At 45.7% G+C, this 25,781-nt stretch overlaps 1 protein-coding gene across 4 annotated transcripts; it reads right to left on the bottom strand.

Annotated features, from left to right (window-relative positions):
* Window positions 1–4,973: 4,973 nt before the first annotated feature.
* MVK (mevalonate kinase) lies at window positions 4,974–25,751 on the bottom strand. Of its 4 annotated transcripts, XM_073313503.1 has the most exons (11): window positions 25,659–25,751; window positions 25,281–25,372; window positions 25,000–25,147; window positions 23,984–24,131; window positions 22,811–22,966; window positions 18,731–18,834; window positions 17,177–17,222; window positions 15,594–15,684; window positions 14,396–14,512; window positions 8,710–8,863; window positions 4,974–7,550 (listed from the first exon to the last, which is right to left on the bottom strand). In XM_073313503.1, exons 2-11 carry the CDS (start codon window positions 25,356–25,358, stop codon window positions 7,399–7,401), a joined length of 1,194 nt encoding a protein of 397 aa, XP_073169604.1. In that variant the 5' UTR covers window positions 25,359–25,372; window positions 25,659–25,751; the 3' UTR covers window positions 4,974–7,398. The 4 variants fall into 4 exon arrangements, with proteins under 4 accessions (XP_073169604.1, XP_073169603.1, XP_073169606.1 ...); XM_073313502.1 differs by lacking the exon at window positions 25,659–25,751 and having other exon boundaries at window positions 25,281–25,457; XM_073313505.1 differs by lacking the exons at window positions 25,000–25,147; window positions 25,281–25,372 and having other exon boundaries at window positions 25,659–25,743.
* Window positions 25,752–25,781: the final 30 nt, after the last annotated feature.

The raw sequence follows: 25,781 nt of genomic DNA, 5'->3' as shown, positions 1-25,781 counted from the left end.
GGGCACCCAGCCCTACCTTTATCCACTCCATTCGAATTTCAGACTGGTTCAGGGGAAGTTTGCTTTCTCAAGGGCTCCCTCGTCCTGATGCATGCACCAGGCAGACAATGACTGTAGGGTTTCTCCCCCCTCCCCACCCCCTGCCTTTTATCTATGTGCTTTGACATTTTCTCTCTATCACTGACCCTTTTGCTGTTCTCGCTGTTATCTCAAATAATGTCACTGCCTCTTTAGAATCTATTCATCAGAGCAGAAAGAAGCTGCTGCTGACACCGACAAAAAAATTACCATCTGTGCCTTGCAGGGGAAGGAAAGCGCCCGCACGAACCACACCACTGCCGTTTACACAGGGGAGCCAAGCACTAATTAAATTCCTAGCAGGGTTAGAGGCGCAGGACCTGCATGGAAAGAGGACACCACCTTACACTGGGGAAGGCAAACTGGGAACGCCAGCAAGAGACACTCGCGAGGTCCAGCTGGCACTTTCTTCTCAGACTAACATGAAATCTTCAACTCCTGGTCAGGTATCAGCCGCCCCGCGCCTTGAAAGCACTCCCCGCCAGGAACAGCAGCTTGGGAAACACCCCCCCCGGAGAGTAACCTCTTGCTGATCCCACAGAGGAGAGCAGAGTTAGCATGGAACACAGTCCGGCACCCTGCACAACCGGGGAAGCATTCCTGCCCAGCCCATGCCACTGCATGGCCTGAAGCCTGAGATCCCCCTGGAACTTTGTCACCTCACCCATAGCTGCAAGGCAGAGCTCTGACCCTTCTCGTGAATGGGACATGGAGACTGGTGGCAGCTGGCTAGCCACAGGCAAGTAGGAGAATATTCTCTTGAAAAGAAAGGAGCCCATCTTTAACCCCTGCCTGCAACTTCACTGCCAGGACTCTGGCTGGCAGCATGCACAAGGCGCCAGTCCAGATACAGGGCACACGCTTTGGTGGCAGGAGACCCGGGCTCTTGTCCCAGCTCTGTCTGACTCCCTGCCCAAATCACTTAGCCCATTGCAGCCAGTGGGAATCCTTCCATTAAGTGCAATGGGCTTTGGATCAGGGCCTTTAGTTCCATGCCTCAGTGTCCCCATCTCTGTAAGCGGGGGCTGATGCAGCTTCCTCACTGTAGTTGGGTTTGTCAAAATCTAGTGCCAGAAGGCACCCCGTGAAGCGCTAAGGAATACCCACCAGGGTTGAATCAAAGCCCCTCTCACAGCAGCAGTACTTGCTTTTGAAGCTGTAAAAGATTTCCTACCCAAGTGAAAGTCAAGAGAGGTAGACAGCAGATTTGTTAGGAGTGAAAACAGAAGGCAGGTATTTTATTCCATGCATGCCTTTAGCTACAAGGTCATCCCTTAAGGTTTCTGGCCAGCCAGCTTGATCTACCAGACATTTAATAACATTTTCCCTGCAGGCAGAACGATAGTGAACAATGATTTACAAAAGGGAGAGTCTGAGATTCAAAGTCTCTGCAGTCACTTTTTAAAAAGTTCCCCCTTCCTGAGGATTTATGATGCATTTCAGCTGTCTTTGCCCACTCACTCCCCTCCCACAGCTGCATGGCATCACTCCATGAGCTCTGGATCCATCCCATCAGCAAGACAGAGCATTAAATATCAAAGAAGTTTCCTGAAGCAAAGGGGGGTTTTTTTAAAGAAAGGTTTGACAAAGTGTCTTATTTTATGCTGATATTAGATTGAAAAGCATCCTTTTGGCTAAAACAGTAAAAGTAGATAATATGCACAGCACCCGTCAGGAAATACAGCTACATCTCAACACATTTGATCCACTTAGAGGAAAAAACCCTTGGTATAGTTTATATTAATGAAATCCCTGCAGAGTTTGGATGCAACGTTTCTTTAGGAGTCTCAGCCCTTTTTGCTAAAGCATTTTGCTAGTAAGAACTTATTTACATTACGTTAGGGCCTGCAACTCCCAAACAAGATCCAGGCCCCAGGGTGGTAGGCACTTTACAGACAATGCTTGCTCTGAAGATCTTATTTGCCCTGCAGATCCTAGACAGATAAGAACAGCAGCAAACGGAGAAACAGGGAGGTGGAGAGTCACATAGCAAGTCCAATAGCAGAGGTAGGACTGGTTTCAGAGTAACAGCCGTGTTAGTCTGTATTCGCAAAAAGAAAAGGAGGACTTGTGGCACCTTAGAGACTAACCAATTTATTTGAGCTCATGCTCAAAGCTCATGCTCAAATAAATTGGTTAGTCTCTAAGGTGCCACAAGTACTCCTTTTCTTAGAGGTAGGATTAGAACCCAAATCTCACAACCCAGCCTCCTAGTCACCAGACCACCATGCGGCCCCAGACAGATGCCGAACAAACAGCCAAGCCAAAAGCTACCCAAGCAAGAAGCGATTTGAAAGATTGTTACATGTTCTTTTCCTCTGCAACAGGATGGAGTGTAGACTCCAACCTTTCCTCTCTGCTCTGGCTATTAAGAGGCCAAGCTGGGATCGTTAGTCTTTTTGCAAAGCTCCTAATGTGAAAAATGAAGCTCAAGAAAAATTAGCCAAATTACCAAGCTAATCCTTCAGCGGAAATCATTGCTCCATTACACATCTGTAAAATGAGCCTATAAAAAGGGAAAGACGTGCAAAAAAATAAGTAAATATATGAAGTGGTTACTCTTTTGCTGGGGAGATTTGCTGCAAGGTAAGGCAGAGAGGATGGGGCAATGGGAGGGAAAAAACACACTTGCAAAATGTAATTTGCGCTTCAAAAGCTCTAAGTGTTAAACTGCAGGGGGCAGCTGTTTAAATGCTGCCTTGTTCTGAGCCTCTTACCTGTCCGCTTTACAACAGTGAGCCAATGTCAGCAGGAACTTTTAAGCAGGTGTGTAAGACAGCTGTAAGAGATCCATGGAGGCAGTGCTGGCTTGTGGCTAGGGCAGTGGAGCAAGACTTCTGGGTTTTATGCCTGCCTCTTGCTAATCCAAGTCAGCACCACTCACTTTATCCTCTCTCTGACTCAGTTTACTCCTCAATGTAATTGGTGGGGTGTATAATTAATTAATTGGGTGAGACCCAGTGTAAATGTAACTGCAATTGAAAAGATTTATCCACCCTATTTGGACAGAACATTTGTGAAAAGCAAGCAGAAAACCGCCTCCAACGTCAATCATGCTATTTGTTGTGGGTTCTGGTGATTAAACCGTGGGGGGGAGGGGGGAGAAGATAGATAGATAGAACACAGCACGTGCGGCCGGTTGTTAAATCCATGCTTACTTCTAATAAATTGGGACTGGCTCCAGCTGCTGACTTATGCAATTATGGCCCCGCTGTTGGCACAGATAACTCACTGCCCTGCTTCCAGGCACGATTTGCCCGTCAAATCAAACAGGCTGAGAGGCATAAGCAAATTTGATCTCTTTGTTAACAGTTTCTAAGGGGACCTATCAGAGCTTGATGGAGAAGCTGTACTGTAGAGCAAGACCCCAGTCTCTTCTATGCCAAAGGTGCCTCCCAGCCACTGTCCAAGGCCCCAACCTTCGAACACAGGCCAGATGGAAGCACAGGCTCACGGCATTGCAGAAGAGTGGGTCTCCACTGCCCCTTTGTGGTCAGCAACAGAAAAGCGTTCAAGCAATTGATGGCTGTAAAGGGCACAACGCTTTTTAACACACGGAGAGGCTGTCTGCTCCCATCCTGAAGGTTGAGAGCACAGTAGCCATCGTCAGCATTGATCATTCCGTAGTAAGCGATCAGCTCCTAGGCGCTGTGGTAATACAAATAATTCTAGAAATTCTTCCGTCATTCCAGGGACCATTTTCCTTTCCCTAAAAGAGAAGGCACCAAAGAGCTGGATATTGGATCAAAAAAAAAAAAATCAATTTAGAAGACTGTTCCCGATTTGGCCACCTTGGGTGATGGTTTCCATTGCTACCTCACACAAAGAGGCGGCAGCTGCTCTCGGGGAGGAGGATGTGGCTCCTGGGGGAAGATATCTGCCCTTGCAAATGTTAATACCATAGCAGAAACCTGCACTCTGCTGACATACAAGCACAGTTCAAGTCACTTACACTTCACGGCTGTAGCCAATCAGGTCCTTTGTCACTTGAACATCTTAATCTCACCAACCAACAATCAGAAGCAACGCAGGCCCAGTTAAAGACAGGCTGAAAATCTGCTCACTGAGATGCCAGAGGTCAGATGGATTCCTCCCGAGCAGGAGGGCTCTGTTTTGTCTGGGACTGAGTGCCACGGCGGAGTTGTTGTGCTAGGGTAACAAAGAGCCAGAGGATGAAATGGAGGTGTCACACTCACTGCTCTCATGTATTTAGTGAGGGAAAGGAGAGGGAAACTGAATGGTTAAGAAGAACAGGAATTAGAGGCTTCCATATCTAGGCTGCTGCTTTGAATATCTAGCTCAGGTTACCAGTAATTGAAGGTTACCATCAGATGGCTCTTTGGTGGCTAATATGGAGTCATGCTAAGATAACTGCATCAAAGACAGACCTCTCAACTGGCACTCGGGGATTGGGCATGGAAAGCCAAGATGGGCTCATGCCAAGAGGCAAGCCTCTCCAAGCATAGCACGGGCCGTTGGCATGGTGACTGCTCAGTGGCTGGAGAGATGACCACAGGCTCCAGCACTAGAAGCACATAAAAGAAAGGAAAAATCGGAACACACACATAGGAGCTGGGGGAAGACTCACAGAAGAGTGAGAATTAGGAGGAAGCTTACAACTGCCCTCTGCCTCTCAAGCCCTGGATTAGCTGCAAAAGGCCCATGCTATGCCAGCGAGACAAGTTTAAATGCAGAGACAGTTATGGGGGGAGTGGGGGGGGGTGCGCCGGCGCAAGGGGAGGGAGGTGATGGTGTAAAGGAACTGAATTCAAGGTTATTTTTTTACAACACTTAAAAAGAAATTGTATGATCAAATCATTTCTGCCTAGATGCAAGATGGATCCATACCTCCATGAGCACATAAGAGGCAAGATAGATATACTTGGAAAGATTAGATTTTATTGATAAATGTCAGTTTCATTCTAGACACACAAATTGACAAAAACATTTCCATTGATAATCAAAATTTACAGATGGCAGAGTAAGAAAAGTGCTACTTGAGAGTTTAATTTAAGGATATTTACTTTGTATATTTGGACACGTGATGTTGACAATTTGTGTTTTAACAGTTATACACAGCTTTAACTTTTTGAATCTCAGCTTCTATCATAACCAAATAATTACCTGACCCCCTGCATAATTTTCTGCAACTGTGAAAATAAAATAATTAAAAAAGAAGTCTAAAAAATGCTTTAAAAAACAAACATACATACATCAGTGTCAGGTGCCAAAATTATCAAAAACTGAAAAAAAAATTTCTGCCAAGCCTAATAGGACAGGTCACATACCCTGGTTCCAGGAGAACAGAGATTTTCTTGGGGTGGACACACATTGTTTGATTACATATTAGGACATTCAGCAAAGCTGTTACATATAAAAGATATCCCAGAAGTCTAAGGGCTTGTCTACACGAGGACTTTTACTAGTCTCTATCTGTATAATTATGCCACTGTAGTTATACCATTATGGCTCCCCATGTGCAGGCGTACCTAGAATATTTTGCTAGTACATTTCCCCGTGTAGACAGGCCCTAAAACAAGTTTGTGGGTCCATCCAGCTCACGCTGCATTGAAGAAACAGACTGTCTTGTGAAACAGCAAGAAAACCCACAGTAAGAGATGCTAAAGGCAGCACCATTTGCACTGCATAACAATTTGTAAAGTCCCCCCCTTCTTCCCCCAGCCATTGGCAGCTCTTTAACCCATTGTGCTAAAACAGTTGAAAGCAACCTAGACTTTTTGTCCTCCCCACAGGGACGGGCTGCTGGGAATGCTTAACCAGGGCATTAAGGGAAAGGAGCTTTTTCAACAGTGCCAATTGCCAGTGCTGAACTACAATTGTGAATGGCATCCACACAGCTCTTATCTAGCCAGGGCTCAATATAGAAGCAATGGGAGGAGGGTTCTAATTCTTGTATGCATGCTGCAATCTACATTTAACACAGTCAAGTGTCAATTTGTTGATTAAGACACTATCTACATGACAGAAGTGTCTGGTATAGAAGTTGAGGGGTGAAGGACAACAGCCCATTCCAAAACTGGAGGCTACCAAACAAGTAATGGAAGAGATACTGACTCTGCACTGGAGAAGTAGATCACTTGACTAGAGTTAGCATCAATTAAGAAACTGCAAAAATATTGTGGAAATTGATTTACTTTATGGGTCAAGCTCCTCTGGCACCCCACTCCAATAAGTGGCATTAAGGAAGGATGACTAGTAACAGATGAAGTGAGCTGTAGCTCACGAAAGCTCATGCTCAAATAAACTGGTTAGTCTCTAAGGTGCCACAAGTACTCCTTTTCTTTTTTTAGTAACAGATATCCATTGACATAACCTTCTACATTCCCAGCCAAAGGAACGTGTCCTTAACATCCCGCATTTGGGACCAACATTTAGACTGTTTGAAAAACAAAAACCCAGGGATTCGAACAAATCTACTATGAATAGAAATACTGACTTGAGATTAAAATAAAGGAAAAGTGCTTTTGGCTTTAAACATCTTCCTGCAGATTTTGTGGTGTTATTAATGTGAGAACCAGACCGTGAGACTACAAACAGCAAGCCTGCTCAGACAATTGGCTATGGAGGCTAATGTAACGGCCTAGACAGAGAAGGGATGTGCTAATGGAAACTAAAAAACGGGGCAAAGTATTAGATTTTCACTTTCTTCATCTTTAATTATCTGAGATTCAGTTAGTGACACAGGTAAGAGACATTTAATTTTTTTAAATCTCAGCAGTGCCTCTAACAGCATTAGTAGAAATACCAGAGCAGTCTCATGCTTTGCATTCTGTGGTGCCTTTCACCAGAAACTCTCATAGATACTCTGTGCACACTAACTACTCCAGCCTCACCGTGGCCTCAAGAGGCAGGCGAAGCGAAGCGGATACCCCACTATGCATGGAAGGGAGGTAAAACACATAATTGCTCAAGCCGGAAGTTGGCCAGGACACCAGGGTTAACGCCCCTCCCTCTTGTGCCCGCTGTTAACATTGTAGTGTTTATACTATAAGTAAATTCAAGATCCAGCTTCAAGGTTGAGACACAGGGCCGGACTCACAGCTAGGGTAGGTGAGAGCAATAATTCCACTGTCTTCAGTGGAACTGCCCAGTTAGTTACACCAGGTCTGAACTCGGTTCAGTGTCTCAGTTCACAACACTTCCACAGACATGGAAAAGGGGACAAGATATTTCAGACTGGCAACGTAAGCTAAACTCTGTAGTGTGTTCGGCACCATGGGCGGCCACTCCGGTGAAGAGTTAAGAAGCTCTGAACTTGCAGGGGCAGGAAGGCAGGGTACAGTCAAAGTCCATGTCATCTTAAACCTCATTAAAGACGTGCAGAACTTCTGCTTTCAAAGAGGACAGCGAATGAAGACATATTCCAGGCGCCCCAATACTGGTCTCCCAGCATTCAAATCCACAGGCACTGAGATCTTGTCTGGCTGCTTCCACCATCAATGGGTCTGTGTCTGCCAGGAAGAAGGTTACACCAGCCAGTTAAGTTCAGCTTGGTCACCACTGGGAGATGGAAATGCCTTGCTGCATGTTTAATATGGACTAAATGGTATCGCCACGAAAAGGAATCAAACATCCTAAGTTTGGGGTGGGGACATATAGGGGTACATTTTATCTGTTCCTTCTTACATTAACGAGCAGCCAGTTTACCATTAGGTTTGACTTAAGTTTTCATTGGTAGGAGACATTAATGGGCACTTTAGAATCCAGTAGTCGCTAGTATGCCAAGTGTCTCAGGGTCCCACTATGATGGAGAGGTATTCTAAAGGTGCGGAGAGGTGTCATTTTCAGTCTATACATACATCCTTTTTGCCCTTTAAATAGGACATTCCCATTTAAAATTAGTAAGTAAACCAGTGCAAGTGTCCCTACCTAGATATTCTACCACAGTGGTTTTCAACCGTCTCATTTGTGGACCCCAAAACATTTTGAATGGAGCTGTGGACCCCCCCAGGGTCCGCGGACCACAGGTTGAAAACCACTATTCTACCACGTTCATGACCATGATAGATTTTACACAGTTATTACTATACATCACACTCAGATCTTTCTGCTCCAAAAGAAGAATCCCACCAAGTGAGCTAAAGGAAAATCTTAGAAGTACAGGGTCTATGTAACAGTTGGGCAGTTTTCATTCCAGCCAGTAGAGGGCAGAAGTACACACACGGTTCATGGACAGTCTCCAGTATATTGCACCGCTAGTCTATCCCTCACCTAACACACACAGGTGAAAGAGCCCAACAAACCTATTTCCCATACAGTTAAGATGCAGTGACACGTTTTTAGGGTATGACACCCAAGGGCACTTCAGCAGCACGGACACTGCTCCGTGATAGTAAAGGCCCCGCTCTGCCAGCCATCTACTCAGAGCTCCCACCAGTCTCAGTAAAGTGAAAATGACTCAACCAGTTCCACAAGCTGGGTGGAGAAATGTAAAACAGTTCTATGAATAGCAAAGAACAAAATTAGGTTTTAATTTTTTTTTAATCGGTTTAAAAAATGTAGGTGCTGATGAGGCGGTTTTGTTTTGTTGCGACAGTGCCCCTTTAGGTCTCTCTGGCAACATAAAAGGAAGAGATTCAAATGATTCGTAGTAGAGTAAGGATTCCTGACCTGGTCTTAACAAAGTGATTGCACAGCCACCTCGTCCAGCGCCAGTCAGCTTACTGTGCAGCCCGTGCGCGGCAGTCACTCGGCACACGCTGTCCAGCGAGGGATGGCCAACTCCAATCACATTTAAGTGATGCTGGTTTATATCGAAGAGCTCCTTAAAACAAAGCAAAGACAACAAAACCACCTGGATTGCAGGTCCGGCCCTAGCGGGGGTGAAGCGCCCAGGGCAAAAGTGACGAATCCGACACTTCCAGGATCGGCCACACCGGGGGTGGGTGCGTAAGGGAGACTGTCTCCCCCCAGGCAGCCAGGCGTGGCCCTACGCACACTCCCCCCCCCCCCCCCCCCCCAGACCCCACTTTGGCAGCACCGCTGGTCTCCAGGGGGCTGGGGCCACGCAGCCCGCCTTCCTGGGGGGGAGGGGGGAGGGGAGATGCTGCAGCAGTGTCACTGTGCGCTCTCCCTCGGGCGGAAGGGGCGGGGCTGGGGGTTAGCCTCCCCCAGCCAGCAGTTCACACACTGCCCACGTGGTGCCGGCCAATCGCGCCGGCCCACAGGGCCCCCCCAAAGCATGTCACTCCGATTTGCTGTCCCCTAAGGACAGCTCTGGATCTCAATCCTCCAGAACACGTCTCTTTTCCAGCGAGAGAGGTCGCTATTCCAAGGCGCCTGCAAGCAGAGCTGTACTGTGTACAGTGACCTGTTAGAAAGTCACTGACAGACTGACCCATCTTACTGCGACACAGCATAAGGCTGCTCAGGAACAAGCAAATGCTGAACAATGAGACCGAGCCCACCAGCAGCCTCAGGCTTCTAGTCTAGCCCTGCTCCCTCTTCCTTCCCTCACTGACTACTGTGCGGGCACAGATCAGTTCATTTTATAACGTCTTAAAAAAAAAAAAAAAAAGAGAGGCCAAAGGAAGCAGAGGGCACAGAGAGCTGCCGTCACTGCAGGCACGGTGAACTTCAGCCCTCAGTAGTCTTGGCCTGCTTCCTCTCACTCCTGCTACGCATGCACCGAACAGGATGCTGTACAAATCCTTCCCTAGCTGTGGGAAAGGAATCGTGCTGGGATCTCTCCCATTCCTGGCCAATTCTGCAATCCATCCAACTCCAGTGACAGAAAGTGGCACTGCCAAGGCAGTGATAAACAACATCAAAATCTCACTTGTTTGTATCATATAGCACTTCTCCCCACACTGCAGGGCAGAGATCCAGGACCCAGACCAAGGGGCTTCCCCCAGCATGAGGCAGGTACTCTAGATATTTGTTGGCCAATCCAAGTCACGCTCTTAAACGTTTCCTGAAGTCCTCCATTCTGGGACCATCTGTGGCTATGGAAGTACAAAGCAAGCCTTTTTCCAAAGCAGAGAGGATTTCTGCAGCATTCAAAAGCCCAGCTGATGCCAGCAGCCAGAACCCTGAGGCTACTCTCTCACGCAGGTCTCCAGCGGGCCAGGATATTGCAATAGCTACAGGACTATTCATGTCCAAATCCTGCTGTTACTACAGTTAGTTGCTTGTGGCAGGGACGCATGAATGGCCCAGGAGATTGATAACAGGATACAGGCCCTTTCACCTCTAGTGAGCAGTTCAAATACAGCCCCTGGCAATCTGGGTCCAAAGTTATCACAATCCAACAACTGTTCAGCGTCCTTTAATATGAGTTGGAGAAACTAAGTCCACTCCCAGAGCACAGGTATCCAATACCACAAAACGAAGCATGAATGGCAGCTTCAGAGAGGCGAAGGACTGAATGGGCCATGGTGACTGAACGACTCAATTTCCCCCAGAGATGAGCTGGACACGCTGGCTGGAGCACGTTGATGGGGGAAGCCTGCACTGCTCATAGCGCGCCTGCCTTGCAGGCACGGAACGTTACAGCACAGGGCTGACCTGGCAGCTAGTACAGAACTAACGAAACACGCGCACACCGACATTTAAAAATTACAAGAATAAAGTGAGGGGGTTTTTTTTATTTAAGAAAATGGAAGCTAAGAATTAAAGGAGTTAACTGGAAAGGAGCAGCTGGCTGAAATGCTGCCGTAGACAAGGCACAGACCATTACCAGCGGAGCACTGAAAAACAGGCTAATGAGACAAGAGTGGATGAGAGAGGAAATTTCTTAAAGCAGCACGAGAAGCCCACACACAGAATGTTAAGTGTACATGAATGGGCACAAGTTATAATTAGCAGGTCAGGTCAGTGGGCAGCGACTGAGCAGCCTGAGCCAGAACAACAGTCTCAGACCCAGTTAAGCTCAACCCACCCATCACCTCCCCTTGCTAGTTCTAGCCAGTCACACTAGCCATTCTGGCTCTGAACTGGATCCATCTGCCACCTGAGACCACCACAGAAATTATTTGTATTACGACCGTACGCAGAAGCCCCCACCAAGATCGGGCCCCACTGTACTAGAAGCTGTACAAACACATTCTGGAAGAGACGGACGTTGCCCGGAAGACCTACAGTCTAAACAGGCAGACAAATGAGCGTGGGAGAGAGGAATGACCATCATTCCCATGTTACAGATGGGGAACTAAGGAACAGAGAGGTTAAGTGACCTGCCCATGGTCACATGGTGGCTCTGTGGCAGAGTCAGGAACTGAACCCAGAATTCCCTTAACCACAAGATTGTCCTTCCTTTCAAATACATCAGAACGGGGTGTGTTGGAAGTAAGAGTTTGCTAGCCACAAAATCCTGAAGCCTTAAGGTTTTACACAGAACGGGGCCATGATTCAGTAACATAATGTAGCAGAGAGAAGCAGCTGGCAGCCACAGGCCATGTTAACTAGGGACCAGCTGAAAAGCCAGCAGGCCAAGTACACCATGTTCTTTGAGAGATTTGCTCTCTTCCATACCCAGGGCCAGTCTCTTCACACAGTGCCATGACTAGTTTCTGCCATGCCTCCACCTGACTTTTGATAAGCACAGGCTGCAGTTAGTGGCTCACCTTCGGATGATGCTTTGACTACACAGAGCTAGGAGCTACAGGACAGCATGGAAGGTGTCAATCACTGTGGCTCCCTATCCAGCCCCGCATGGGTCTCCTGTAAACACCACGTGGGTATTGGATGATGCAAAAATACTCCCCCGCCCCACACACACCAATTTGCAACGTACTTTAGATAAATGAGGGAAGATGGATTAGCCAGCACTGTTTAGCATGTATGCGCTGCAAGCTCCCTACACTGGATTGGACAGACGTCCATCCAGGGGCCTCTATATGCCTGAGTGCAGGGCACAATGCTGTCTATGATGATCCAAGACACCTGTCATATTCCAATCCAAAATCTGCTAGGAGTCAGATGACAGCTTATGACACAGTAGACTAGTTCAATGGCTTAAGTACAAAGATGTCCAGAACTGCACATTTCAGCTACAGCAACAGTCAAAAATATAGATATGTATGTATGCAGCATACATCAACCATGCCTCTGTGGGCTCTTCAGACACAAGACAAACAGAAACCAACTTACTGCAGCGTTCCTCCTCCTTGTAATTTAAACAGGACCTCTCTTTTATCTGGGGATATCAAAGCACTCTTTAAGCTAAACCTCACAACCCTCCTTTCATTTGACTGCTGGACGGATGAAAGACCTAGGTGAAGTGAATTGTCTCAGGTCACACTGCAAGTCAGTAGCAAACCTGGGAACAGACCCCAGAGTTCAGACTCAGTCTCCTGGTCTAACCGTTACGTAGCACTCCACTACGTTACACAGAACACAACTTTCATACAAAATCATTCTACCATCTTGGTGCAGTGGTAAAAGCAAAATCCTAATTTTGATACAGGCCCTTGGGAACTGGACTGAGACCTATCAAACTCATCTCACATAGGACACCCACTAAAGCCATTTGCAGGTTTGACAGCACACAGCTCTCTCAGAAGAGCTCTCTTTCCTAAGGAATGTACTCTATGAGACTATACAGCACTATAAGTGGCTCTGAATGGAGACTGGTAGCGTAGCACAGGAGAGCCTCAGCATGAAAATGTGAGGGAGAAAATGCCAACCGTTATGCTCTGAATAAGCACTGTGTTGCATGACAACAGCGTGGCACAACTTTGCATCGAGATAGACATCTCTCTCCTTGGACCTCACAGCGTTTACAGCCACTAATAATGGAAGTCTCGAAGCACCTCTGCGGGAAAGGGAACCTTAGCCCCATTTTATGGGCTGGAGAACTGACACTGAGATGGAAAACTTAAGTGACCTGCTCAAATTCAAACAGGATTTGTGCGGCAGAGAACCCAGGAGTCCTGAAAACCAGTCCTGTGTGTTAGCACAAGGCTTCCACTCGTTCTCCATGGCCCTCAGTGCTCTTTCTGACCCAGACTTTGAGCCTGTCACAACTGTCACCGCCTTTGTTGTTCCTCAGCCATCTGCCAGGCTCACTTCCTGACACCATCTCTGTCTGGCCTTGCGATATCCCCATCTCTTTCTCTTCCCCAGACATGATGGGTACATGCACTCATCTCCACCTGTTCACCACTGTTCCATCCACGGCAGCAAGGCCCTACTGCAAAGGGAGGCAGATTGCTCATTGTTCCACCGGAGGCTCCAGCCTTCACAACCGGATACAGCAAGAAACACAAGTGAGGGGCGATGGAAACAAAAGCTACGCTTTCAAACCTCTCCTGGTGAAAACTGATTGTGAACTGACGTTGGGTAGAGCATCTGCATTCCCACCAGTAAAGGTGACTCCTTATTGCAATCGAGGAGGAAAGGTTTTGTGTGGGTGGGAAGAGAAAAACAGGACACCTCACTATCTATCAACACCTCCAGGAATGGAAGAAGCAGCAGCCAGCTGTTCTTGCAATAAAGCAGGTCACTGCAATTTATGTCCCTTGTTGCTTGAATTCTGTCCCATCAACACCTCTGTTTCTGAGCACCCTAAGCATTCAGCATTTAGCACATGGGACTTCCGTGATCCCATACCAGATGTGGGTTCATCCACCTCCCCATAATAAAACATGTCCCAGCAGATGCAGTCAATGAATTAAGTTTTCCCAACACTAACTAATAATTACTTCGTTATAATCAGAACACTGAGGACACTACCCCGTACATTTGCGTGGAGGGGAAAAAAAAAAGTCTTTAAATTTGAAAGTCGTTTCCACAACAGCCTCCCTGTGCTTTGAATGGAGCCAAAATGAACACAGATCTTATTCACTGCATGCATCGACGTCAAAACAGTTCTGGGCACAACAATTGCTATCTGCTCTCCTGAGCCTTGAGACAGGACAAGCACAAAGCGGGGGCTGGTTTCTAACTAGTCTATCAGAAACAGCGGCTGCCGAGTTTTGTGCTTCCATATTGGCTTTGGCAGTAATGAGAATGGTAGTTTTATAAAGAGCTACTGGCCATCAAATCACAAACTATTCTAAGGAAGGGGACATTTTGATCCTGAACTAACTCGGTGTCCCTTCAACGAAGGGAAATGAAATGTACGGCTCTGACAGAATAATAAAAGCAAACAAGTTTTATACACAGGAGGTAGCAACAGTACCTTAACTGCTTCAGACATAGGGAGCGTATTAATGACAGCGGACGTACATTGTGGTTCACTCTGAACTGAACATTTCCTGCTATCGAAATCTCTCCCAACCTTAACGATCTTTAAACGATGTTTTGATGTGCGACTATAACAGTGTCTAAAAATACAGGCGAAAGAGTCCCTTACCTCTAGCACAGGGTAATAATCCTGTGATGGACTCACAGCCATTGCTTCTAGAACACTTTCACACTCGTGAGAAATTGCATCTATTGAGGCAAGCACTGGGTTCATTATAGCAGGAAACTGTGACAAGAAGAAAAATGAGAGACATGAAGACAGCTCTGTGGTGTTCCGTGGCTTCATTGCTATTGTGCTGGAGGTGGGCCAAGCCCTCTGAGGCTGGACAATTCATGTGCAATAAGGGATCTAAAGCAGAAGCTGGTCACATTTGGGGCATCAGAGCAAAAGAAAGAGAAACACAGTGAAGTTGGGTATTTCAGGGTTGCAAACTCTTGTGATTTTGTTGAGAGACTAATGATGTTTGGCATTTTTCTTAAAGCCCCAAGCTCCTAGAGCTGGGATTTTTTTTTTTTTTTTAAAATGAAAAACAGATATTTTCACCACAAAAGCTTCTAGCCCTCTGGTTGCAGAGACAAGCCTGGAAACAAAACTTGAAAGGTTCTAAAATTCAGAAGGCAAATTATAAAAGAAAAAATAGCCTTTTAAAAATCTCATGAGTTTTAATGAGACTCTTGATTCTTTGGAGCCAGACATGATTTTTTAAATGCTTGGGGTTCACCAAGCTGCTTGTCACTGCAACAACAGGAAGGGTCATGGCCAGGTCCTCATTTTAGTTAAAAAAAGGGAAGTCCTGGCACAGAGTTTGGATTAATAGCTGCTCATCATGGGGAATGATGAGAAATAAATCCTTTATATCAGAATTGCATAGTAGCCGAGACTCCACGCCACTGAGCATAGAAAGCCAGATAATAGGGACAACTTCTGGAGGAGTCCTGTTAAGCTGACTTGGCTGGAGTGACATAGAAACTCTACAGTCAGTGTCATATCCAACGCATCACCTTAGTGAGTATATTTTGACCTACTCCTTTTTGGGGGTGGGAGGGGGAAGCCCTCTCTCTTCCCCCTGCTCATGCCGCAGTAATGCCAGGAGCAACATAGCAATACCACTTAACAACAGCTTCCAAGAAATCCATGCAAATGCACACCCTGCTACCCCCCATGGAAGGGATCCTGGGATTACTCATAAATGCAGGTCAACTCTCCCCACCCCCTAACAATCAATGTACTGCCGTGCTACCATTGGGTTGGCTCAATTAATAGATGCGCTTCCATGTCACGGTCATCAACCAAAAAGATGCTGCACCTTAAGGATCTTGTCTTTGACACCTGCCACAAGGATCTTGGTGCTCCGAGAGACTTTTGTGTTGGTCAATAAGATCATTAGAGTTGGCACTCTGAAAACAGAACAAACATTCTGAAATTCATTTTCCTCTTGATAACTGGGCAATGTCCAAGGTTTATTCCACATCCATCAACAAATTTACTCCCCCGTTCATGCCATGGTCAAACAACCTTAATGCATGTAATATCTACACGTACAGGCAGGACCTAATGTATTCCACTATTCCAGAGCCACAAACTCTGCTACATAATTAGGCTCTAGAATCTCCACCTTTTTAAAAAGTGCCTACCTCTTGGGATCATGAAAATAAACTTGAAAATGTGAGGCTAATGTAAACTGATGCAGTGACATCTTCCTGTGTTTTGAGAGCTTTGAGAGCTGTGAACTGCCATTTTGATTTGTCTGCTCTGAAGTCTAATGGTGTCCGTTTTATTATCAACATGGTTAACTGTTTCACTGCTGATCATTTTAGCAGAAACAAAGTTAATTTGCTTCTCACCATTTGTCCCTTTGCGCCCAAAAAATACAAAGACTACTGTACTTTACTGGATTTAAATATTTAAAAAATGTATAATCAATAAAACCCTCCATTTTAAAAAAAAACGTATCTGAAGGTGGTGCCAGGTTTTTACCACAGCACTCTAGACTCCTCTTGTTTAGGTCCATCTCACCTACAGACTGCTCTAACCTAGTCTGGAATGAAGACGAGCAGAGAAACAAGGAGCCAAAACATGAGAGCTTCCCTTCTCTGCTGCATCAAGAAGATCTCGGTCAAAGTAGACAGTCTGGCTGTTGGACTATCACCCCTCTAAAACAGGCTGGCTATTTAAGACCATAATCTAACAACATACTTAAGCACGAGAAGTCCTGTTAAATGTCAGTAAGCAGGTGCTCAAGTGCTTTGCTGGGTTGGGACTCTGTGCTCTCAGTTACACGTACATTGATACAACTGTTCTGGTTCTACAAATATGACAAACGTGCTTACTGAGATCCATGTTTTTCAGCTAAAATATCTTTCCTTTGAAACACCATTTGTGAGACCAGCCAGCTGGAGACATTAACTGCTAACAGAGCAATTTCATGCACCGTGAAAGATTTTAATGGCATTGGATTATAGTTCATTGGTTGGAGGTATAGAGAGCATTCTGAACCAGGATTTGTTCTCGCTTTACAGCTTGGTTTTTGTACAGTTCTAAAATTCAATATGCAAGAAATTGTGGTTTTGTTTTGTTCTTTTAAAAGGTCATTTGCTGCTAGGAGCTGACTTGATCCTGCTGCCTATAAGGCCATGAAATTAATATTGAACTTTTGCCTTATAATCTAACTTCAGACAATAACCAGACATTTCATTGGCCTCATTCTTCTCCAACCCAAGACAACAAAACTGGTTTTCAAGATATTAAAGCTACCTGATAGGTCCAATACAGGGTTCTGGCTGCAAGATTCCTACTCACACTGTTCAGCATTATTTTGTTACTCTCATACCTTTAGACCATAAACTCTACACAGATATGTTCTGTGTGTGTATATAATTTTAATATTACCTCTTCAGTGATGTGATTTTTCCTGACTGAAATCTGAGTACTCCACCTAAAGTAAAATACATACATAGTCATAGTATGCAACATATCTGAAAATAATAAGTATATAGGGACTTTCATCTGCAGAAACTAACCTACAGCATGAGAAGTTAATTGCAAGAAGCACAGGCAAAACAATGGGCTAGATCCTCAGATGGTGTGAACAGGCAGAGCTCCATTAACTTCAGTGGGAGATCTGGCCCAAATATGAGTAACTTGGTGCCTTCACCCTTTGCTTTCCTGTACTGAGGGCCATAGAAAATAAAGAGATATTTCAAATGGAGAGAGTTAGGTTAGAATCAAGTCTTCATTGGTCTAAAATAACGAAGTAAGAATCAAATGAAGACTTCTGGAGTAGATTTAAACACATTAAACACCAGATTCAGTGCAGAGTGTGAATATTTGTGAAGAATAACTGTTAGTAACCCAACAGATCCCCACCAGTCAGCAAGCTTGCTACTTCGTTATCCACTTCCCAATGTTTTGACAGAGTAGCTGTGATGAAGTCTGATTATTAATAAACACTCTCGCAAAAAGCATCACAGCACACTTGCACATAATAAAGACTAAGGTACAGGCGACCAAGTATGAACGTTTTCCAAAGCATTATACTGCAGCAAGATTTTTTTTTTTAATTTATATTTATTTGCTCCATAATTTGTAAATTCCAGTTATTTCCATGAGGGCTCCTCTTTCAAGGCATTAATGTGAACGAGGGAGATTCATATAGTGAGTCAGAGATTAGTGAATTAAGCCTCCCAACACCCCTGTGAGGCATTACTCCTATTTTACAAATAGGGAATAGGGAAACAAATAGGGAAACAGAGGCACAGAAAGAAAGCATGACTTCAAGGTCAAAGCTAGAATCAGAACTTGGGAGTTTCTGGTTCCTTCCCCCCACCCCATCCAGTTCAACAGACCATTCTCTCTCCCTCCTGAGGCGGCGAAAAGTATTACTAACATTGCTAATGTACGAGAGGTTTATTCTGGGGTAACGTTACCTTCATTCTATGCTCTCAATAAGCATCAATAAGCAGCGAGTTTCTACTAGAGCAGGCTGGCAACAACACAGAGGAAAACTACAGAAGAGGATTTGGTACTAAGATGGTGTAGGGAAGAGGCTTTACTTGTGCTCTTCCCTTTCTAATCCAGTGTCTGCCGAGAGGACAGAGACTGGGGTCGAACAGTCAGTCTGCAGGATGGATTTTGGACACATTTTTATATAGTCAAAACTCCCTGCATAAAGGGCTGTGAGCGATTTGAGAGGCATACTGAAAGCCCACTTAGATTCACTGCAGTCTGTGAGGCCCTTTGGATTCTTTGGTGAAGTGCTACTTAGGAATTGTACCCAGGGCAAATCCCATCCGATCTCCCTTCACCAGCTATGCAGCAGTGTGCGAAGGGGACTGGAAAAGCCATCATTCCCAATGCCCAAGTAGTGGCCTCTTCTACTCTGACAGTGACAGCACCTGTATTCAGAGCCAAAAGAGGAATGGATTGAGACTGAAAAATACATACCCCAAGTTGCTACAGAGTTATCCACACCAGAAGGCTTGCCATGGATGACCTGCTCTCCCCGAAAGGCCCATCTGTTAATTAAATCCAACTCCTCCTCAGGCCACCTGAAAGGCAAGAAAACAGTTTAAAACTACTACAAGCGGGCAACATGCCACAGGAACCAAGGAGTCCACTAGCCATAAAGAGCAGCAGGAATCACATGAGCAGACTGAAGCGCAGCATGTCAAGGGGAACACCTCGCGGGGGAGGGGAAATGAACCCCCACACAAATTAACAGGATGAAGTAGTGCTCGGCCCAGTAAAAGCAGCACTGCCATCCAAGATACTATCACCTTCGTATCTAAGCCACACACTTAAGTGCATCTGCTTCTAACAATCACAGGATGGAATCAGTATGAACGCAGCAACCGCTACAGAGCGTTGCCACCTTGAAAGCATCACGTGAGGAAACGTTCTGGAAGGTTCCAAGCAGAGCTGTGTGCGTCACTGCTGAGTCTGACTAAATGTCCACCCGAAAAAGGCAGTGTAGCAGTGCAAGCAAAGGGCTGGATCCCTGGAACACCTGGATCTGACAGACTCCTTCTGTGGTCTTGAACGCAACATTGGACTCTTGGCTTCTGGGTCTCTATCAGTAAGAATGGGGATAATACTTCCTTTCCTCACTGATACTGTAATTAGATGTTTAATATGCTTCTTTGCCAGTAGGCATACACCTCAGTGCCACTTTTCTTCTTCCCCCTTCCTCGGAGGGGGAGAATCCAGCTGAGAGAGAAGAGCCATCAATGGTTAAGAAAATCATTCTACGTGAGGAACAATCACAGCACCCTAGCAGCTAGGGAAACGAGAAGTACTAAGCACTATTCCTCATGCTTCCCCGTCTGCCTGCTGCATCCACCTGTTGTCTCATCTTAAATTTAAGTTATAAATTCTGCTTGGCAGAGACCATCTCATAGTTATCTGTTTGTATAGTGCCAGGAACAGTGGGGCTCTGGCCTAAAAGCAGTATTGTAATCCATATATTATTACTATTTGTACATGATGTGAAACACAGGTTGGAGAAGAGAGGAAAATGGCAGTCATGCACTGGTGAAGATTAACGTTAACTAGAACGTGCAGCGAAAAAGGCCAGCCCTTCAGCAAGGGAGTATTAAAAGCAGGTCAGTATTACAGCTAATTACAACTACTTTTAAACAGTGTTGTTTGTATGATCCATATCCCAAAATGCTTCACAGGATTAAACAGCAGTGAGAAAAATCGAGAGACTTTAGGCATAAGAGGGATAAAGAGATGTTTGCCGATGAGATCTCAGCCGACGAGATCTCAAGGGGTGGGGAGATACAGGAAAACACTGCCAGGAAGCAGGTGGGATCCCAGTATTGGTCCCTTGCTTCAGTATGGTTCACCAACTATTCTCATTGTTACACTAAAGACTGTATGATGCCTACACAAAACCAATGTTCTTCTGCCCTATCAAGTAATTCCTAGTTTGGGCCTTGTACTCTAAAAACCTGTCAAATTCATATTCTCACTGCACCAAAAGCTAACTTTGAATTGTACAGACTATAATTGATGCTGAGACATCGGATATTAATATCAGTGTCAATGTGCACTAGTCTGTTGGAGCAGTTGTTTTGAGTGCACAAGGTGGGTTTGTGGAATTTGCTGAGCATGCAGAATATACGGCACTGTGAATGGACTGGATGTGCGTATAGGAGTTCTAAGTATTTATAGAGTGGAGGGGGGTGATGAGGGCTGGAGGGCTCATAAGGAGACATAGAACCTTCAACTGTAGGTTGCTGGTACTGATCCAGATCAGTAGTGTCGGATCAGTGTTTGGTGTATACAAAATGAGTTGGTGGATCCTGCGGCCTACATCACACAAGCAATGGTCAGAGTTGTCAGCATTGCTGACAGTTACTAGAAAAGAGGCCAAGAATTCAGATGGGTGTGGGGACCGATCTACCTTCTCTCCCATAGCATTAATGTAGAGTCACAGTAATGGAGTAAGGGGGAGGTGGTTTCATGAATGGCCATTCTCTACTATTTATTGCAGTAGTGCCTACTGCTTTGTGGCTAAACTGAGACCCTTGATCCCAGTACTCTCTGGCCCAGCACCAAATTCTCTTAATACCTCTTATTTAAAGACACAATTCTCAAGGCACATGCAATTTAAGCCTTCTTCTGCTCAGTCACCACTTTATAAAGAGCCATGTTTCGGGCATATTGTGTGTCATTAATAAAAACACCCTGTATTGGCTCCCATTGTGCTCCAAATATGAGAGACCAATGCAGTTTGAAATGTTAGATATTAAGGCCTAAAAATCAAGGTCGATAATGGAAATATTAAAATCAATTCCAACTAGAGCGGCATCAAGTGTTGCCCCATAATGTTAATGGATGCAGCTCTCCAAAAGAACACGTGTCTGCCCTTCATGCAGAGATCTTCATCTCACTGGGAGGTGTCTGAGCCTGAACAGCTTGCATTTCACACACAGCTCCTTACTTCACAGCTGCATAATGCAAGGGCAAATATTAAAAGTTGCAAGTGAACAGACTGCACTGTTTGGCAGTGGGGATTAGAATCACAGACCTTTACAAGGGGAAAGGGAGAAAGAAGAGTAGAAATTATATTTCTGTGGAAGGTTAAGCCAACATGTGTAACCTGTGGCTAAAGCACAAACTATCCCAGTCCTGACTCATCACTACTCACTGCCCCATCACAGGGCATTCTTTGGGAGTGATGCTTTCCTCTCCTTCTCTAGGATATTGCACTTCAAGGATACTTTTCATTTGTCACTGTAGTTGACAAGGATGCTGCCAAACATCTGGTCTCAAAACACTTTTGGCTGGTGTCCCTTAACTGCTTGGGGTTGTGACTATTCTTCAAGCAGGATTATTTTCTTAACCATTGATGGCTCTTCTGTCTAATGCTAAACTGGATTCTCCCCCTCTGATGAAGACGGAAGAAGAAAAGGTGTCACCAAGGTGTAGGACTACTGGCATTGACGCATAATTTACTGGGCAATACAACGCCAGGCCCTGCTGGCAAATGCTTCTTGTTACTCATACAGCTTGTAAAGGACAAACGGATACAACTTCCCGAAGAAATCAGAAAGGTTCATTATTGCTCCTCCAGCACCATATGTACACTGAACTCTATGGAGAAATAACCACCTTGTCCCTCTGTCTGCAACTCAGGGGATGGGCACAGGCACACCCCTGTGCCCATGTAGTGTCTTCAGTGGAGGCTTGTGAACTGGCAATTGCTGTCCTAATTAAACACAAGGACAGATGGTGGGACCCTGCAGGAGGGCTGAAGGGTTGGGAAGGCAAGGACTACGGAAGGGAGATCATGCCAGACCAGTATGGCCAATCTTATGCAGTTGTTGAGGTTAACGGTTACATGGTCTTATTCTTTACCTGCTCAATCAGGTTCAGGGGAAGATCCAAGTTTACAGACCTCACAGCACAAGTGCGTTTTGATGAGAGGGTAGAAGATGGCGAACAGGGCCATAAAGGGGCTTCCATAGATATAGGAATGTATGTTAAGTTTACACGAGTTCACCTATCTTGTTATATTTTTTTCTTCAATGTTAAGTGAAGACCCTATGAAAGATGACCTCTTGAAGCTTCACTTACCCTTTTGCATTCAAACTGTAACTGAAAATTACACTGCATCCAAACTACAAATTACAATTAAGAGATGCAGATGTTTACACCACTTCCAGTATAATTTGGAAGATGCATTTTTGCTAGTATAGTATGTTGTATGATCAGATAGAAGTTTGCTGAAAAATATATTAGGGGACAGAGGTCTCATTGCTCAGCTCTGTGTACCTGCATAATCTTGTAAGTCATTGCTACAGGCACTAAAGCAGAACATTTTTAACAGGTAATGTCTTGGAATCACATTTTGTATCCTGACACTAGGTCACTAACTTCAAGCCATCAGCTCAGAGAGACAGGAATATGAAGTTAAGAAACAAGCAACATTCATTTGCTTCTCACTGGAGATTTAGGGAACATTATGCTACCCCAATTCTACACACCCAAGATACACAGGCTTTTCAGATGCTTTACCTGACAATGGACTTCTCCTCCTCTAATGGGCAGCCAATGGCTCCACATGCAGTCAACAGGGCAGCTGCCAAACAAACGGAATAGGCAGCACTTGAGCCTAGCCCAGCTCCCGTGGGCAGCTCAGACCACACCACTATCTCCACGCTTGGTATCTGTCTGAAACACATTAAAATGCGTTGCATAAAATGCCAATAACATTCTGGAGATCAAAGGCAACAGATGCAAACTAAAATTGCTGTGATCACACCACCAGCCAACTGGTGGCGTCAGCATACACACAAGTATATGACAGACATGGGCCTCCTGAACTTTCAGCTAGCACAGCTGAGCAGCTTTGCAAATCCATTGTGCTAGAAGAAAGCCTAGCTAAATTGGATTTCTCATTTCCATTGGTTTTTATCCCAGTGCTAGGGGTGATTTATTAATAGAACACCATAAATATACCCTTCAGATTTTTGGAAATATATTTTTAAAACATTTTAAGATCCCACATCAGTAACAGTAGGTTTACATTTTACTATTGTAATAAGCTGGCTAGTATCTGTACTGTTGTCCTCTCTTTGATAGAACTGGAACTGCATGTGTGTGTGTAATAGGCTCCCTACTGCTAAAAGCGAAGGAGAATTTCCATTATCTAAAGCGGGAAGGACATGTGGTTTTAGAATAGGCTGATCACAGCTCAACTCCTACTATCACCAAGATGTTCAGAGCAGCTGTGATATGAAGCCCTATGTAGCTAGAGACCTGTACAATGCTTCAATATTTGATTATTTCACTGCCAAAACTGAGCTCAGGATTGTGTTTCTCTTGCTACAGCTGAGATCATTAGTAGGTAAAGCCGATCACATTTCTAGAGCCCTCTTAATAGTTTGTAGCATTGTCAACTGTTGTGTTAACCACAGTTAGAAGATTAGCACTATTTCTCAGTTATGACTAATCATGTTTTGGGCATATCCTTGCTGATTTCCAACCCACTCAGCACAATTTAGCTATTTCACCTCAGAGTTACTAACAAGATAAGAGCCTAAGAACACAAAGGAAAGTTTCCCTCCTTTATTTTCTTATTTTAGCTTTAGAGATCTGTAATTTCACAAGAAATTAGAATAGAAATTTAACAGGAACCATGCACACCTAGGATACTGCATTCATTTCTGAGGAGGACTATGTTCTTACCCATATTTAGCTGAAATAGACAGGTACAGATAGAGAAATGCAAGGGTACCAAGGCTCTCAGTGGCTGAAAGTCCAGTAGTGATTCCTGCGAACTCTTTCAGTGCATCCATTTGTTCTGGGCTGGGGCATTTAGATTCATCCAAGCCATCTAGGAAAGCAATCAGTGGTGGAATTATTCATTTACAAAGAAAGCTTAAAAAACATGGTTTCAAATTAGAATGAGATATTTACAAGAATGGCATGTCCAGTGACACTAAATAGAATAAAGACAACTGCCGCTATGCTTCAGCGCACAAACTGATTACTGGGGGCAGGGGGGAGAGAAGAAACCACCAGCTACACTGAAGAACTGCTTCTTTCATGTCACCCACAGCAACATCATAAATGAAACACCAGGAAAGGGCTCCATCTCTGACTCATACAGAGCCAACCACATTAATTTGTGCTAGGTGTGGTACACGACATACAAGTCTTACAGTATAGGTGGGTGTGGAGGCAGGTGATTACAGATTTCTACAAGTGACTGGTACAGGACACTTTGCAAGACAAGACACTGAACTACAGGGACCCTTGGGGTTTGCTGATAAAGCACCTACATGCTAACCTAGAGAGACTTTATTCTGTCCCCTTTTAAATGGTGCATGCTAGAATCATAGTAGTTAAGATGGAACAAGCTCCTGCTGACGCAGATCGCTTGTGTCTCACCCAGCGCATCTGCTGCCTGCGGACTATGAGGACCAGTTAAAACACTGGCTCTGGGAGTGTGAATACACTTAGTAAATCCAGCTACCTGATTTGGTGGGAGAGGGAAGCCTAATCAGTTAAACCCACTGTAGCTTCTAGCCACCAGCTGACCAACAACACTCATTAACACACGAGATGGTTGCCAAGCACACGCAAAGTGCAATAGTCGGTTGGGGTACGATCCGACACACATCAGAAAAGAGGATGAAGCCAGGGGTTTCATGATTTTAAAATATATGGACATGCGCTGCCATTGTTCTAACAGCACTTGCCTGAAAATGCCGTCAGCAGTGTCCGGAGCCGGACGGCTTCCCAGTTTAAACTGGTACCAATATTAGGCAAGCATATCAAGACCTTTCCATTATTACTGGGCCTAATCTGAAGGAACGTTCTCAGGTTCAAGGCCACAGCCAAAGCTGCCTGCACACAAAAAAAGCGAGACGTGAGTGGGGGGGCGGAGGCACTGTGCAGAACAGCCAGCAAAAGGTTCACGGCTGCCCCCCAACTCAGGGCCTTTCATCGCCCGGCTGCCAGCGCCAGCCCAGCGCTTTACCTTGCCATGCACGACAGCGTGCTCCCCGTGGAGAATAGCCTTCCCCGGGGCAGAGAGCGTCAGCGGCTTGGCCAGCATGTCCGCTGCTTCGCCTGCGAAGGGAAAAAGGCAAGAGGCCTCTGAAGGGCTCGGGCTGGGCCGATGCCTCAACGGCCCAAGTCTCCCGATCGCCCTCGGCACCAGGGCCCAGCCCCCCACGCCACAGGCCCCCGGCGTCCCGCCCCCCCTCACGCCCCCAGCGGCGGCGCCCCCCCACAGCGGCACCGCGGGGGCGGGGCCTCCGGCCGGGGAGACGCCTGGGCCTCCAGCCCGACGCCCACCAGGGACTGAGGCCCCGGCCGCGGTGGCCCCGCACCCCGGCCCCGCACCGCACCGCACCTGGGCTCGTCTGTCAGCAGCCCGGCTCACCGCCTCACAGGCTCGATTGCTGCCCCAGGAGCTCCCCGATAGGCCCCGCAGCGCCCAATGGGGACCCGGCGCCTGTCCCACGTGACACGGCCG

This window comes from Lepidochelys kempii, chromosome 15, assembly GCF_965140265.1.
Source record: "Lepidochelys kempii isolate rLepKem1 chromosome 15, rLepKem1.hap2, whole genome shotgun sequence".
NCBI classification, from domain to species: domain Eukaryota; kingdom Metazoa; phylum Chordata; order Testudines; family Cheloniidae; genus Lepidochelys; species Lepidochelys kempii.
The sequence above is the reverse complement of the archived record's forward strand: the minus strand, read 5'-3'. Positions and strand labels throughout refer to the sequence as shown.

Coding starts and splice junctions, on each gene's coding strand:
- MVK (XM_073313503.1), bottom strand. CDS start 25,358: ATGCTGGCCAAGCCGCTGACGCTCTCTGCCCCGGGGAAGGCTATTCTC. Junction 17,223..18,730: donor TAACTCTGTAGCAACTTGGG/GTATGTATTTTT, acceptor ATTTTACTTTAG/GTGGAGTACTCAGATTTCAG. Junction 8,864..14,395: donor ATTATTACCCTGTGCTAGAG/GTAAGGGACTCT, acceptor CTTTGTTTTAAG/GAGCTCTTCGATATAAACCA.